Genomic DNA, 14,378 nt, shown 5'->3' with positions numbered 1-14,378 from the left:
TGTTATGACAGGAGTTCTTCTAATGTTTCTGGCAACTGAACTTTTACAAATACGATCCAGTGTTGGCAGATTCTGGTGCATTTCATGTAAAGAATCAAAGCACTTGAGACCCAGGATGCCCACAAGTAAATCATGCAACCAGAAAGAAAAGAGTCACTGTCCTCTGTCATCTCGATGTGTTGCACTTGGGTAACCAGGAACCTGTTTTGCCCAAGTCATCAGGGCCCAGCAAAATAATGCATCAGCATTCATTGCTGCAGTCACTCTGATAATTTCGATTGTATAAATCTGACCTTTATCAACGGACTTCCTAGACTCACGTCTGTAAACTGGAAAAAGATTGAATTTGGCAAGTGTTTCCCAAAAAAAGAAAAAAAAAGAAAACGCTTGTTGATTGTATATTTTCTCTTATGGAAAAATATCCACCATAGCAAAAGGAGACTTTTTGAATGAATATGTTACACCCTTTTATCCACGCCCCCAAAAGACATTATTTGCTTCAGATGCGAATCGTTTACAATTAACATGTTAGGGCCGGCCCGGTGGCGCAGTGGTTAAGTGCGCACGTTCCGCTTTGGTGGCCTGGGGTCTGCTGATTCGGATCCCGGGTGCGGACATGGCACCACTTGTCAAGCCATGCTGTGGCAGGCGTCCCACATATAATGTAGAGGAAGATGGGCACGGATGTTAGCTCAGGGCTAGTCTTCCTCAGCAAAAAGAGGAGGATTGGTAGATGTTAGCTCAGGGCTGATCTTCCCCCCCAAAACAAAAAAAAAGAATTGTTACAATTAACATGTTAACTTATTACATGTGATTATACAGTATGTGGTCCTTGATGTATTTCTATAAAGTAAGGGTTCCACTTTAATTCCAGGACTGTTACTCCACATGACTCTTTTTTTCTTCTCCTCTAGACTTCTCCAGAGAACCCTGGGACAGTAGGTGGAGTGCAAAGCTGTATTGTGTTGCCTTCCTGCTTTTTTTGTTGCCTTCCTGCTTTTTTTTTATTGTTATTATTCTTGGCCCAGTCTTGGCTGCTCCTTTCTTTACCACTAAAGCTAACTAAACCCTGCATGTTGGGTCATTGTGAAGGACTCATGGCCTTTCATTCCAATCCTGCACATTTATCATGATGTCACTTATGTTTCTTGTCAGATCCTTAAAATCAGTATTGTCCTTAAAGCAATATTATGATAGGCACTGGAATCTCACCTCTACTTTCCAAAAAAATTTCCCTCCATTTTAAAGCACTCCCTTTCCAAAAGTCCATTACCCCCACCCCAAGCTCCCTCCAGTGCTCCAAAACTACCTAGGGTCTTTTTTGTGAAGGGAGAAAATAATTGATAAACAGATACAAGTAAGGTATTAACACTTAAAGTGTTACCCCTCCCTGAAATTATTTATGTCCTGAAAGAGGAGGGCAAGGAGAAGGCAATGTTTAACAAAGAATAGTGATTCACTCACTCACGGTGGAATTCCCTGCTTCAGTGCCACGGGAGATGGTAGTGTTAGCTGTGAAAGACCTGCCCCCATGCCAAGAGGATGGAAATGGCAACAGCAGGAACCTACATTGAGGCAAGATCTCATGCACATTGGGAAAACATCCACATTTGTGTGTGTGTGTACCTTTAAGAGATTTTGAGCTGGGTATTATCATCTTGTTGAATTTTTGTCCTAAAATCATATTGGCTTGGTTTGGTTCCTTTTCCTCTTTGTAGTTTATCTGTTAGAGATTTCGATGTTTGGTGTGTCCATGTGATGTCAAGGAGTCTGACTGTCTGCATGATCGTTTATCATTGCTCTGATCCTTTCCAACTACCACAGGAAGAGAGGGGAAGGGACCTTTTCGAGATTATGCTGAAATAGTAAATTGGCTGTTCTCTTCCCTCTCTCTCTCACCAAGCAACAGAAGAAGCAGGCCAGCCCACTGCAGACCCAGGCATGGTCATGGACAGTGTGGAAGCAGGAGACACGACACCTCCCACCAAAAGGAAGAGCAAGTTCTCAGGCTTTGGCAAGATCTTTAAGCCCTGGAAATGGCGGAAAAAAAAAAGTAGTGATAAATTCAAAGAGACATCAGAAGGTGGGATATTAAGATTTAAATATATGTTCTGAGTTAAAGAGTTCCCTATTTTTGAAGTACCTGTTTCATTCTCTTCCCAAGTTTCTATAACCCCCTATTTGAAGAGGGAATTGAATCTTTTAGAATTACAAAACCAAGTGGTCGCTCACTAAGCCTTATATTGTGTAGCCTCATTTCTAGGTTGGTATTTTGATGGGATTAAAGTTTAGTTATTGAGAGGTGAATGGAGTTCCTGAACTGTAGTAAATCTAAGATGCTTCTTTTTTTCTACTCTGGCCACTTACTTCCAGGAGAAGTTCATCCATAAATACCTTATTACTGAAATTTCAGTTAAAAAAGAAACAGCTGGGGGGCTGGCCCCGTGGCCGAGTGGTTAAGTTCGCGCGCTCCGCAGCAGGCGGCCCAGTGTTTCGTTGGTTCGAGTCCTGGGCGCGGACAGACATGGCACTGCTCATCAGACCACGCTGAGGCAACGTCCCACGTGCCACAACTAGAGGAACCCACAACGAAGAATACACAACTATGTACCGGGGGGCTTTGGGGAGAAAAAGGAAAAAAATAAAATCTTTAAAAAAAAAAAAAAAGAAAGAAACAGCTGGGGGCCAGCCCCTTGGCGTAGTGGTTAAGTTTGGTGTGCTACACTTCGGGGGCCCAGGTTCACGGGTTCAGGTTCCAGGTGCAGACCTATACCACTCGTCAGCCATGCTGTGGCAGCGACCCACATGTAAAGTGAAGGAAGATTGGCACAGATGTGAACTCAGGGCTAATCTTCCTCAGCAAAATAAAAAAAGGAAAGAGAAAAAGCTAAATTTATAAGGTTAGGTCCTTTTGGAAAATATACTTTCCCAATAGCACAGGATATAAAAGAAATTGTTTTAATTTGAAGTTAATTTTCCTGTTCTTTCTTTCCTCAGAATAGAAAATTGAACCACTTTATTTTTTTACCTGTGGAATTAGAATGCTTAAAGTTGACCTTTAACTGCCACATTTCTAAGTGCTGTTTTCCAATTTAATGTTAGTTTTAGAGCGAAAAATATCCATGCGAAAACCGAGAGAAGAGCTGGTTAAAAGAGGGCTTCTGTTGGAAGACCCTGAGCAGGGTGAGTTCGCAAATAAGTAGCATATGCCTGTCTCTGTACACTTGGTCTTTGGTTCTGACTAGGTATTTGAATTTTCTTTCTTGCTTTTCTTATTGCTGTTGTTTGGTGGCGGGGCTTTAAAAAAACTGTTCATGCATCTAGGATATATTTTAAAAAGACAAAGACAGCTCAATAGAAAAGTCTGCAAAAGCGTTGAACAGACAGTTCACTAAAGAGTATAAATACCCAACAAATTTAAAAAGTGGGGTTTTTTACTTAATTAGTAATTAAGGAATACAAATTAAAACCAAGATAAGATAACCCTACATACAAGCTAGAAAGACTAAAATTAATCAAACAACCAAGAACAAGAGTTAGTGAGGGTGTGAAATAAGTGGAATTCACATAAAACTGTTAGTGAAAATGTTAAAGTGGAGTCATCTTCTTGAAAAAAGTTTATCATAATCTATGAAAGCTGGAGATATGGAAACTTAGCTGTAAGTATGTCCGATCCTTGGTATATACCTGACAAAAATGTGTATCAAGAGACACGTACAAGTACACTCCTAGCAGCAGTATTTACTAACAATAGAGCAAAACTGGAAATAGCCCAGATGTTCTTCAGTAGTAAAATATGTAAATACCTAGTGATACATTTCTAAAATGAAATATTATACAGCAATGAAAACAAACTACACCTACCTGCTATGATATGAATCTCATAAGTAATATTAAGCAATTTAAGTCAGTCATGAAAGAATTATATTGTATCATTTCTATAAACGTAAAGGAAAAACAGGCAGTAATAAACTACAGTGTTTGGAGCTGCATGCTTAAGTGGTTAAACTGTAATTAAACAAAGAAAGAACTATTACAAGAGCTAGGAAAATAATTGCTTTGTTGGGGAAGGAGAGGTATGTTACTAAGGAGAGAGGGAAGCCTCTGGGGTCTGGAAACCTTTTATTTCTTAATGTCCATCGTGATCACACAAGTGTTCTTGTAATAGTTCAGTGAAATTTACATTTATGTTTTGAACATTTTTCTCTACTTGTGTTGCACTTGACAATGAAAAAACTAAGTAATAATAAGATGTTTTTACGGAATTCAATGCCATACCATCTATATTTGATTTATTTAAGGAAGGCAAATATTTTTGTGGGACTGAAAATATCTAATGAAGGAAAAATATTAAAACATAAGTGAAAATCACTGTTTTGTTAAGGAATCTCAAACTTAGGGGTATAAATATGAAGCGATTTTATTTCTTCTAATAATTTCCTGTATTAAAGTCCATTTTCTTGCTGAGGGGGAAAAGCTATTTACCCTTCCTTCCAAGTGTCTGCTGTATCTGGCTGTGGTCTTTAACTCTGAAATTGAGTGGTTGGTGAAGGATCCATGGGGCAGACATTCTCAGCCCCTCTGTATGTCCTCAGCTTTGTGCTGGCTGCAGTGCTGTGTATCATTTCCTCCTTTTTGACCAAATTTGTCTCCATGCCCATGTTCCTGCCCTAATCTTCTATCTGTCTGTCCTAAAGATCATGTTTCGGTATTTCAACATTCATTGTCAGTTTAGTAACGTCAGGACTTTCTCCACTGTGTGACTTTTATGAAGCAGCTTATCAGAAGAGTAAGACTATAGTATATCGGTTATATTTTGTTTCTCTCCATTAGTGTTACTTTTGTGTGAGACAAAATCTGAAAGCCAGGGTTTGAAAATGCATCATATCCTTTGGACAGTGGGAGAAAGGAATCAAACTAATGGAGTGTTATACTTTTTAGATTTTGAATCATGTGAATGTATTGTCTATTTGCAAAATTTAATTATGTATATTGAAGCTTTATTATCTTACCTGTATAAAAACTAAGCACAGAAAACAAACTTGAAGGAAAAATACTAAAACATTATTACCATTGGTTACCTCTGGATGTTGGGATGGGAATATGGGGGAAGGTTTCTTTCTATTTTTCTGAATTTTCTATATAATTAGTTATGAGCACATATAACTTTTGTTTTTTTGTAAGTCTGTTTTGTACTGTAGGACACAAAACCTTCTAGGGGGCCAGCACCATGGCCAAGTGGTTAAGTTCAAGCTCTTCGCTTTGGCAGGCCAGGGTGTTGCTGGTTCGCATCCTTGGCATGGACATGGCACTGTTCATCAGGCCATGCTGAGGCCGCTTCCCACATAGCACAACCAGAAAGACCTACAGCTAGAATATACAACTGTGTACTGGGGCACTTTGGGGAGAAGAAGAAGCAAAAGAAGAAGAAGAAGATTGGGAACAGATGTTAGCTCAGGTTCCAATCTTTAAAAAAAAAAAAAATCTTCTAGGTATTTAGGTGGTTAACTACAATTATAACGCCTCTGCTGCGGCACCTCTGGCCCTTGCGTTTTTGGTATAGCCATTCCTCACCCCACGCCCTCTCCTGCCTCTCACCTTTCTTGCTCACACACCACAAACCCCATACATTACTACTTTCTTGTTTTTCACCTTTGTTCAGTCTCTTTTGCTTTGTGCTTCCTGTTGGCTCTTGATCCAAGTTGTTTTTAGCCTGCGAGCTCAAAGGCATGATTAATAAAGGACCTATAGCCATTTGACAAGATGCCACTCTGCCAACCAGAGAATTGACCTAAGCTTTATTCTGTAAGAAGAAACTCAGAGATGGGCCTTAGGGCCTGGTTTGTATATCTCCAGTTTAGGCCAAAAGCAGTGTTTGAGATTTGAAGTCCTTTTCATACCGCTTTTGGCTTGATTATGGTTCTAACTTGACTGTATAATAAAATATCTAATAGATTTTCTGAGTTTTGGGGGGCCATTCATAGATTTTAAAGCCAGATACTACTTCTCCTCCACTCTTAGCATTGCAGAAACCCTTTGCATTAAATATAAGAAATGGTACTTCAAAGTAGACAATCCTGATTAAGTGACTTGAGAGAAAACTGATCATTTTTGCGTATATTTTACTAGTATGTGCTGAGTAAAAACCAGTTAATAATGTGTCTTAACCTTTCACTATATAGTTTTCAAAAGCAGCAGTCTTCGTTGGCTTTGAAATGATTCATTGCTTTATGTTCTACAAAGTCCTGTTTTTGTTAAAGCTGGACGTGTTAACATAAGCAGTAACTTACTATGATTGCGTAGTTGTTGTCTTCCTGCCCCCTCCCCTGTTTTAAAATAAAAAAGTCATTGTCAGAATCCTTTCACTTTAGAAGTACTCTTTCCCTTAGTGCTCCTTTGCGTTAGATTCTTCACTGCTTTTAGCTCCAGCTCTTACTGAGACTGCAGGAAGAATGATACTGTCTGATCTCCTAGTAGGAAGTGGTGGGGTGAGGGACGCTGGTCTGTGAGAACTGGAGGGACTAACTCAAGACACTAGAATGACCCCACCCACTGTGTCTCACTATGGAAAGCAAAGAAGGACACCATCTAGAGAACAACTGGTTCCGGTCCCCATGACACTAGGAGGTGAGACAGAGCTTTTAGTCTCTAACCTCAGTGTTTCAGTCCTCTCCTCCAAAGAGCAGTAAAGGGGAATGTTTGTCCAGTTGCTCCAAGAAGGAATCTTACCTACAATCTTCATAGCGATGAGTGGTCTTCCCACAGCCTCCAGCCTGGTGATCGTTCCTACAGCTTAGTTTGTGGGCATTTGTCGTGTATATCATGTTTATCTCTGATCTATGAGTTCTACCCCTTGCTCTTCAGGCACACACTGCAATTCCTCACCTCTATTCTAACAATAGCTCGTTATTAGTTTTCCTGTTCCAATCACTGCCCATCAACAATCCATCCTCCTCACAGCTCTCAGAGTTAACCTTCTAAAAGACAGATCAGATCAGCTCTCTCTTCTACTTTAATTCATTGGCTCCTGTTACCTACAGGATTCAGTCCAGGCTGTTTCACGTGGTGTTTGGTATCCTTCATAGCCTCGCTCTTGCTTGCCTTTCCAGTCCTATCCATAACTATTTCTTATGTGCATTTATTCTCCTGCCAGACCAAACTAGTTAGTAGTTCCCAAACATGTAGAATAATCGCACGCCTTCACACATGCTATTCTGCCTTCCCAGATAGACTGTCTTTCCTCATCTTGTCATCGGTGTGGTAGGCTCTCACTCATTCTTTAAGACCCAGTTTAGCTACCACTTTCTGTACGGCTTTCCTAACTTCATTCCCACCCCAAGAGAATTGTTTCTTTTTTATTCCTGCCGCATCACTTCATCCATTAGCTCTTAACATTTAGCATTGTAATTATTTATGTATAATAAAGCTCTCTTATTCATGTAACAAGGTACCTGGCAAATAGTAGGCAATCAAATGTTTATTGGAAAAAGGAATTACTTATTTCCATTACTACTATAAAGATCTAAATAATCTAAATATAAGTAATAAGCTAAAACAGGAAGATTGGGAAAGGGATGAAAGAGGTTAGAAATCACCAACTCTTCTCCCTGTCTGACTGCGCCAGTTCCATCAGTTTCTCTTTCCATTGTGATCCTGCAGGTGGTGAGGATCCAGGGAAGTTGAGCCATGCCATGTTAAAGAATGGCCATACCACCCCCATAGGGAGTGCCAGATCTTCTAGTCCAGACGAAGGAGAGGAAGAGCCAGGAAGAATAACAAGTCTTAGGAAACCAATTCCAGAAGAGGACCCAAAGAAGCGACTAGGTAAGAAACTCTGGATTTTTTAGTTTAAGAGCCATGGATCAGACATTCTCATTTACCTCGAGGATTTGCAAGAGATTCAGGGGAGAAATAAAATTCAGAGGGAATTCTCTTCTCCTCTAGCACTTTTTCAGCTAGTGGCAACTTTAAGTGGAATCTCCGCCCTCTCATTCTTGCATTCAGAAAATACCTAAATTTGTGATTCTTAAGGACAGAAGATGTTAAATATGTGATACCTGTAGGACTTTTTCAAGGTACCCATTCCCCCTCCTCCACTCAAGGGGTTCTGATGTGCCTCCTCCAGTTGCCTGGCTCTTGTATGAAGAATCACTACCATAGCGAGCCTCTCTTACTGATTGAGGAAGTGTCGTATACCTTAAGTATGTTGAGACTGGGGAACTTTTGCCTGTAAACTAATCTATAAATTAAATAATTGATGAAGTTGACCGTAAATCTGTAGATGTGTTAGCTTTTTCAGTCTATCTGGTTATTCTCTTCCCTTTTCAATCACATCTGTTATTACACAGGCTCAACTGGAAGCCAACCTAATTCTGAAGCAGAGTCCGGTCCTGAAAATGCACCCAAACAGCCTTTACTTCCCCCTAAAAGACCCTTGTCCTCTTCTCACGAAGCAAATGAAGGACAAGCAAAGGATGCCACTTCCTCTGGCAGCACGGCAAGGTCCATCTCCTCCACCTCTACCGCCGCCACCACCACAGCACCTGCTGCCACCACTGCTGCCTCAAACCTAGCAAAAACTGTTCATTCCTCTGTCCCCCCTTCCCCAGCACCCAGGACGCTGCCTGCTGCTCCTGCCAGCACTAACACTACTGCTACCCCGAGCCTCACTCATACGGTCCCTGCCAAGCAGCCCCCTATCCCTCCCCCTAAACCAGCTCACAGAAATAGCAACCCTGTCATTGGTAAGTAAGTCTTTAGGTTTCCATTGGATTTGGTTTGGTTTGGTTTGGTTTTGGATGGTTGTGTTATTGGATAACTGGTACAATATTGATTTGGTCTGTGAGCGAGGTCATATCTCATCCCTTTGAATGCCCTCAATATAGAGAAAAGTCTTGAAAATGAGGCATATGGCTAGGAATGGAAACAGGCTGGGATCAGATATCATGAAAGTTAGGTTCAAGTTTGGGGGGATTAATATTTGAAATACAATATTTCTAAGATACTATTTATAGTTAGGCGATTAGACATGTGAAGACCACAACAGGTTTGACCTGCATGGAGGAAAGCTTTGTGTTTTTTTTAAACCTACTTTAAACTGCCAGTGCCTTCCTTCAGCATAAGCCCAATAGATAAAAAGATGATTGAATAGATGCCAGAGTAACTTGTGATTCAGTGTCTGGCATAATATCTTCATCGGGAACTGCAAAAGATATTAAATTGTCCTGATAAAATCGTGTTTTATCTCAGGTGAGCTAAGAATGCTGCTCTTAATAAAATAAGTGGTGGAAGAGGGAAAGCAGGGAAGATAACCAGTGCATTGTATTGGTTTAGTAAATTTTCATATTTACCTCAAGTCCTATTTAGGTCTATTTTCTTCACATAGATACATACCTTCTTAGAGAATTTTCAAGAAGGGGAGGAGAGAAAGGAAGGTAGTTTTTCAGGAAAAAATGATACTAGGCTTAGTACTGCTTAAAGTTCTTGTTAATGATTGAATGGAGGAATAAAATATGCTTGTTAAATGGCTAATACCACCAAGTCGTGAGGGGCGACTAGAACCTGGAAGAGCAGGCTGAGAATTCATTGTGAGCGTGACAGCTTAGAGTAGCTTGATAAAAACAGGATGAAGGTTCTTATTATCACCCCCTTGGATGGTTAGTGGCCGTGTTGACTTCACCTTGAGGAACTTCAGAAGCTTTCATATACTTATTTTCAATGCCACCTAGTGAAGCAGGAAACTGATTTTATCTGTTATATAGTGAGGGCAATTAGAACGTGAAGAAGTTGTGACTCACTCAGGGTGGTAGTTCGTGAGAGAGAGAAACTGCACATAGGCTTTTCAGCTCTCAAGTGCAGACCTCTGTCCTGTCCATCTGTGTTCTCACACTGTTGTCTGAAAGTGTTCTAATCACGATCACCTGGAGGGTTGTTAAAATACAGATTGCTGGGCCCTGCCCTTAGAGTTTCCGATTCACTAAGTCTGGAGTTGGGCCTGGGAATTTGCATTTCTAGTAAGTTCCCAGATGATGCTGATGCTGCATATGTGGGGACCACACATTGAGAACCACTGCTCTAAACCAGTTGTACTCCACCCTTTTCAGGGTAAGACAACATAAAAAATGGTAATATGTGTACTACACCCTGGGCTGAACCACAGAGGGCCTAAGGTAAATAGCCCAAAGCAGTAGGCCCTGTGACTGAGGGATCACCATCAGTCCATGAGAGGTCCTTAGCAGAAGGAGAAAAATAGGACCATTCACAGAGTTTTCATTAAAATTAAATAGATTTGATTTAAAGGACTATCTCTTATTCTGAAATTATGACCTTCCTAATTCCTTGGTGTTAAAAGGCTGTTTCTTTCATGAAAGGATTATGTTCATAAATAGTTTACTAAATATCAATCCTTACTTGGAAATATTAAAAATTGACAACCTGAGGGGCTGGCCCGGTGGCGCAGCGGTTAAGTGCACACGTTCTGCTTCAGCGGCCTGGGGTTCGCCAGTTCGGATCCCAGGTGCAGTCATGGCACCGCTTAGCACACCATGCTGTGGTAGGCATCCCACATATAAAGTAGAGGAAGATGGGCACGGATGTTAGCTCATGGCTAATCTTCCTCAAAAAAAAAAAAAAAAAGATAAAAAAAGAAATTGACTACCTGAGGTTGGTTGAGAATTTCTTTATAGTCATATTGGTCCATGAAATCCAGACTCTGAAAATCACTGCTTTAGACATTGCTATGTCTGCTAACAGCCATAACAGTATTGGGACTAAGGACTAATTAGGAATATTAGGACTAAGGAAGGAGCACTATAAATAGCCAAACAGAAGAAGGGAATTTGTAACCCCTCCCGCGAACATTCTGCCATCTTTACCGTAGAACTACAGCCAGACGCCATTGTCAGGGTAGACGTCCTAGAGTTCATGTCCTTGACATCTTCAGGGGTATGTTTTCCTTAAATTACCAAATCACTTCAAACATTAAAATACTCAAATTTGGTCATGTCAAGGGTGGGTTTTGTTATAGATGAGATAGCTAACTGCAATTTTTAGAGAGGCAGCAAAAGTCCAGTCTACCCCAGAATATCTCTTTCATTGGTCCCAAATTCACATTTTTTAAATCTTTTTTGTATGTGTATGCTGTGTTTTTCTAGAAAGTCTTTTTAAAAATTTACTAATGATGAGTGACATTAAAACATTATCAGACTAACTAACCTTTTACTTTGCTGTCAGTGGAATGGGATTTAGGGCAAATAAATTTCATTTCAGAGAACCTTGAGGTTCTGCTCTCTAGGTAAGAGATATGGAACCATTTGAAAATGGTGGGACCAAAATAAGGGGTTTGGGTAGAGGGTTAGAGGCTGGTGATCAAGAGAACTGGTATTTAATTATTTTGCAAGGTTGGCCCCTGCGTGATGTGATGATCCACTTCTTAAAGGCCATTTGGAGCCCTCCAAAGGGACTTTGCTGAATCAACACCTGAGTCATTGTGGGCTTTAAGGAATCACATAGGGATATATACTGTCATGGTATAGAATAGGGGCCTTTCATCTAATAAACGTGTATTGAAGACCCACTATGTCCCAGGCACTGTGCCCAACTCTGGCTGTGCTGATCAAGGCAAGAGTTGCCACATCATCAGGGAGCCCACACTGTAGGTGGGGAGTGGCGAATGGGGGGTTGGGCATAAGGGACAACAAGTGGTGTGAACACTAATAAAAATCAATGACAGTGGGATCCAGAGAGTAGAGCCTAATAATGAGACCTGGGACCTAGCTGAGCCCTTGTCAGTTTGTAGTCTGATCTTAGGAAAGTCACCTAACTTTTGTGGCCTCAGTTTTTCCTTCTGTAAAATAGTAAAGATAGGGGCCAGCCCGGTGGCGTAGTGGTTGAGTTCATGCACTCTGCTTCAGTGGCCAGGGGTTCACTGGTTCAGATCCTGGGTGCAGATCTACGCACTGCTTATCAAGGCATGCTGTGGCAGGTGTCCCATATATAAAAAATAGAGGAAGGTGGGCACGGATGTTAGCTCAGGGCCAATCTTCCTCGGCAAATAGGGGAGGATTGGCAGCAGATCTTATCTCAGGGCTAATCTCCTAAAGAAATAATAAAGATAATCTCTTAAGTAAGGAGAATATGAAGTCAGGGATAGAAATGCACTTTGATTTCTTCAAAGGCCTTTACATTTGCCGTTAAAAGCCAAGATGTCATTATTAATCGTTTCATAATACAGAGTTCAGATATCTAGATATCATATTTGTCAACATATGGTAGCAGTGCCTGATGATAGTGTTTGTTTTTTTATTGCTAGCTGCATATTTAAATTTTAATGGAGTACTGTTAGACAGAAGAACAAATTTGCATTTTTTCTGTCTTTATTCATATTAACTTTATCTAGACCAAGATCAAGTCATAAAAAGTTGTCATATCTATTATCACAGCAAATAAGAAATTTCTCATCAGAGTATTAAGGTAGTGGTGTTTCTACACCTCTACATTTATTAGGCATTCTAGATATTTAAGTATAAATTTTGTTTCAGGACAAGATATCTAGGAAATGGCAAAGCCGTGAAATGGTATAATTTGCCTGAAAGATTCAGATTGAGCCCAGCTCTAATTCTAGGCCATGGGCCGGTCCCTCAAAGCATTGTAAAACCATCTTAAATTGAGATGTCGCTCTCTCTTTTCCAGCTGAACTGTCCCAAGCAATAAACAGTGGTACATTGTTATCCAAACCATCCCCACCCTTACCACCTAAGAGAGGTATCCCATCAACCTTGGTACCCACCTCGGAGTCTGCTGCTGTTGCTGCCACTACAAAAGCACCAAGTGATCAGAGAGAGAAGAGCACGTGCTCTGTGGGCTCCGAACCACTGCTGATGATCCCACCTCCCTCTCCATCCCCCCCACTGCCTACTCATGTACCTCCAGAACCCCCACGGTCCCCTCCCTTCCCTGCTAAGACTTTTCAAGTTGTGCCAGAAATTGAGTTTCCACCTTCCTTGGACCTACCCCAAGAGGTCCCCCAGCAGGAAGATCAGAAAAAGGAAGTACCTAAGAGGATGTTGGACCACAGCTTTGGGGAGCCCCATGTACCCCCCAGACTGCCCCCAGTCCCACTGCATATTCGAATCCAGCAGGCCCTCACCAGCCCACTTCCCATGAGTCCTCCCTTGGAGGGCTCTCATAGAGCTCACTCCTTGCTCTTCGAGAACAGTGACAGCTTTTCTGAGGACAACAGTACCCTGGGTCGGACGAGGTCACTTCCTGTCACTATTGAAATGCTGAAAGTGTGAGTGCCTTTAAAGCTTGCCTCTTTTTTCCTCATCTTTACTCTTGGTAGCCCTTCTTGGAAAAAACTACTTATATAAAGAAAATGTGAAGAAATTTAAAGTAAGAAGAATGCTCAACAAATAGGACATGTTCTAGAATTTAGACTTTGTTTACCCTCCCGATTTCTCTAACATTGTTTTCATGGCAGAAATTTCCATGATGATACAAAACTTTAATTTTTTGTACTTGAAACTTAAAACCACTATTTTTTTTATGTAATAGAAGGGAAGCAGTGTAAACATGGTGCTTAAGAGCATTGACCTTGGAGTAAGATAGCTCTGGGTTCAAATCCCAGCTCTCCTTCTTATTTACCAGCTTGTAGCAGTGTGTGTTACTTATCCTTTTCTGCTCTTTAGTTGTCTGATCTGTAAAAAGGAATAACACCTACCTCATAGGCTTGTGAGAATGAAATTAGACAAATCTGAAAGCACTAGTTCCTGGCACATAACCTTGGTAAGGAGGGACAGAGGGAAGTCTAGAGAAAAAGAAGGGAGCTCTGAAAGAGAGCTCAGTATTTCAGTCCCCTAGACTGGAACCGGTCCTCTTGTTCTCTCCCTCCTCTGTCCCCAGACACTGAAACTGTTCACACCAGCGTTGGTACTTATACCTACTTTGTCTGTCTTTTAAAAATTCAGACAAATTGTGACTGAAGATTAACACTTTTTGGCAAGTTGGAGATTTGCCTTGCTGACTAAAACAATTGTTAGAGAGTTGTTGCAGCATCCTACTTGTTGTTTTGCCATAATCTTTGCACTCACTGGTATTGTTGCTTTCACATCCTGAAAGAAGACAGGTTAGGAATTTGAAGTAGACTAAGTCATAGTTTTATGCCTCTGGAGAATAAACAGGGAACGTTAGTTTTCATTTTTGCTTCCTTGGATTAGATTATCATTTTGTCCTACTCCATTGTTAAACCAAAGGAAAATGGCTTTTTCTCCCCAAATCCCCCCAGTATGTAGTTGTATATTCTTAGGTGTGGGTCCTTCTAGTTGTGGCATGTGGGACACCGCCTCAAAATGGCCTGATGAACGGTTCCATGTCCACGC

General features: G+C 40.9%; 1 protein-coding gene across 11 annotated transcripts in view; it reads left to right on the top strand.

The window, feature by feature from the left end:
• Positions 1–14,378, top strand: part of PHACTR4 (phosphatase and actin regulator 4) — a 94,175-nt gene that overhangs the window by 64,710 nt on the left and 15,087 nt on the right. For 3 of the 11 annotated variants that reach the window (XM_014853634.3, XM_014853628.3, XM_070510593.1), the window contains 5 exons: positions 1,910–2,083; positions 3,103–3,183; positions 7,660–7,824; positions 8,349–8,744; positions 12,691–13,291. In XM_014853634.3, coding sequence (XP_014709120.1) covers positions 1,910–2,083; positions 3,103–3,183; positions 7,660–7,824; positions 8,349–8,744; positions 12,691–13,291 — 1,417 coding nt within the window. Of the gene's footprint in view, positions 1–914; positions 943–1,903; positions 2,084–3,102; positions 3,184–7,659; positions 7,825–8,348; positions 8,745–12,690; positions 13,292–14,378 lie in introns of all 11 variants that reach the window. The other 8 variants (XM_014853632.3, XM_044770179.2, XM_014853626.3 and 5 more) reach the window with 5 other exon arrangements.

This window comes from Equus asinus, chromosome 5 (assembly GCF_041296235.1).
Source record: "Equus asinus isolate D_3611 breed Donkey chromosome 5, EquAss-T2T_v2, whole genome shotgun sequence".
Taxonomy (NCBI): domain Eukaryota; kingdom Metazoa; phylum Chordata; class Mammalia; order Perissodactyla; family Equidae; genus Equus; species Equus asinus.
Note: the sequence above shows the minus strand (reverse complement) of the source record. Positions and strands in the feature narration are given on the sequence as shown.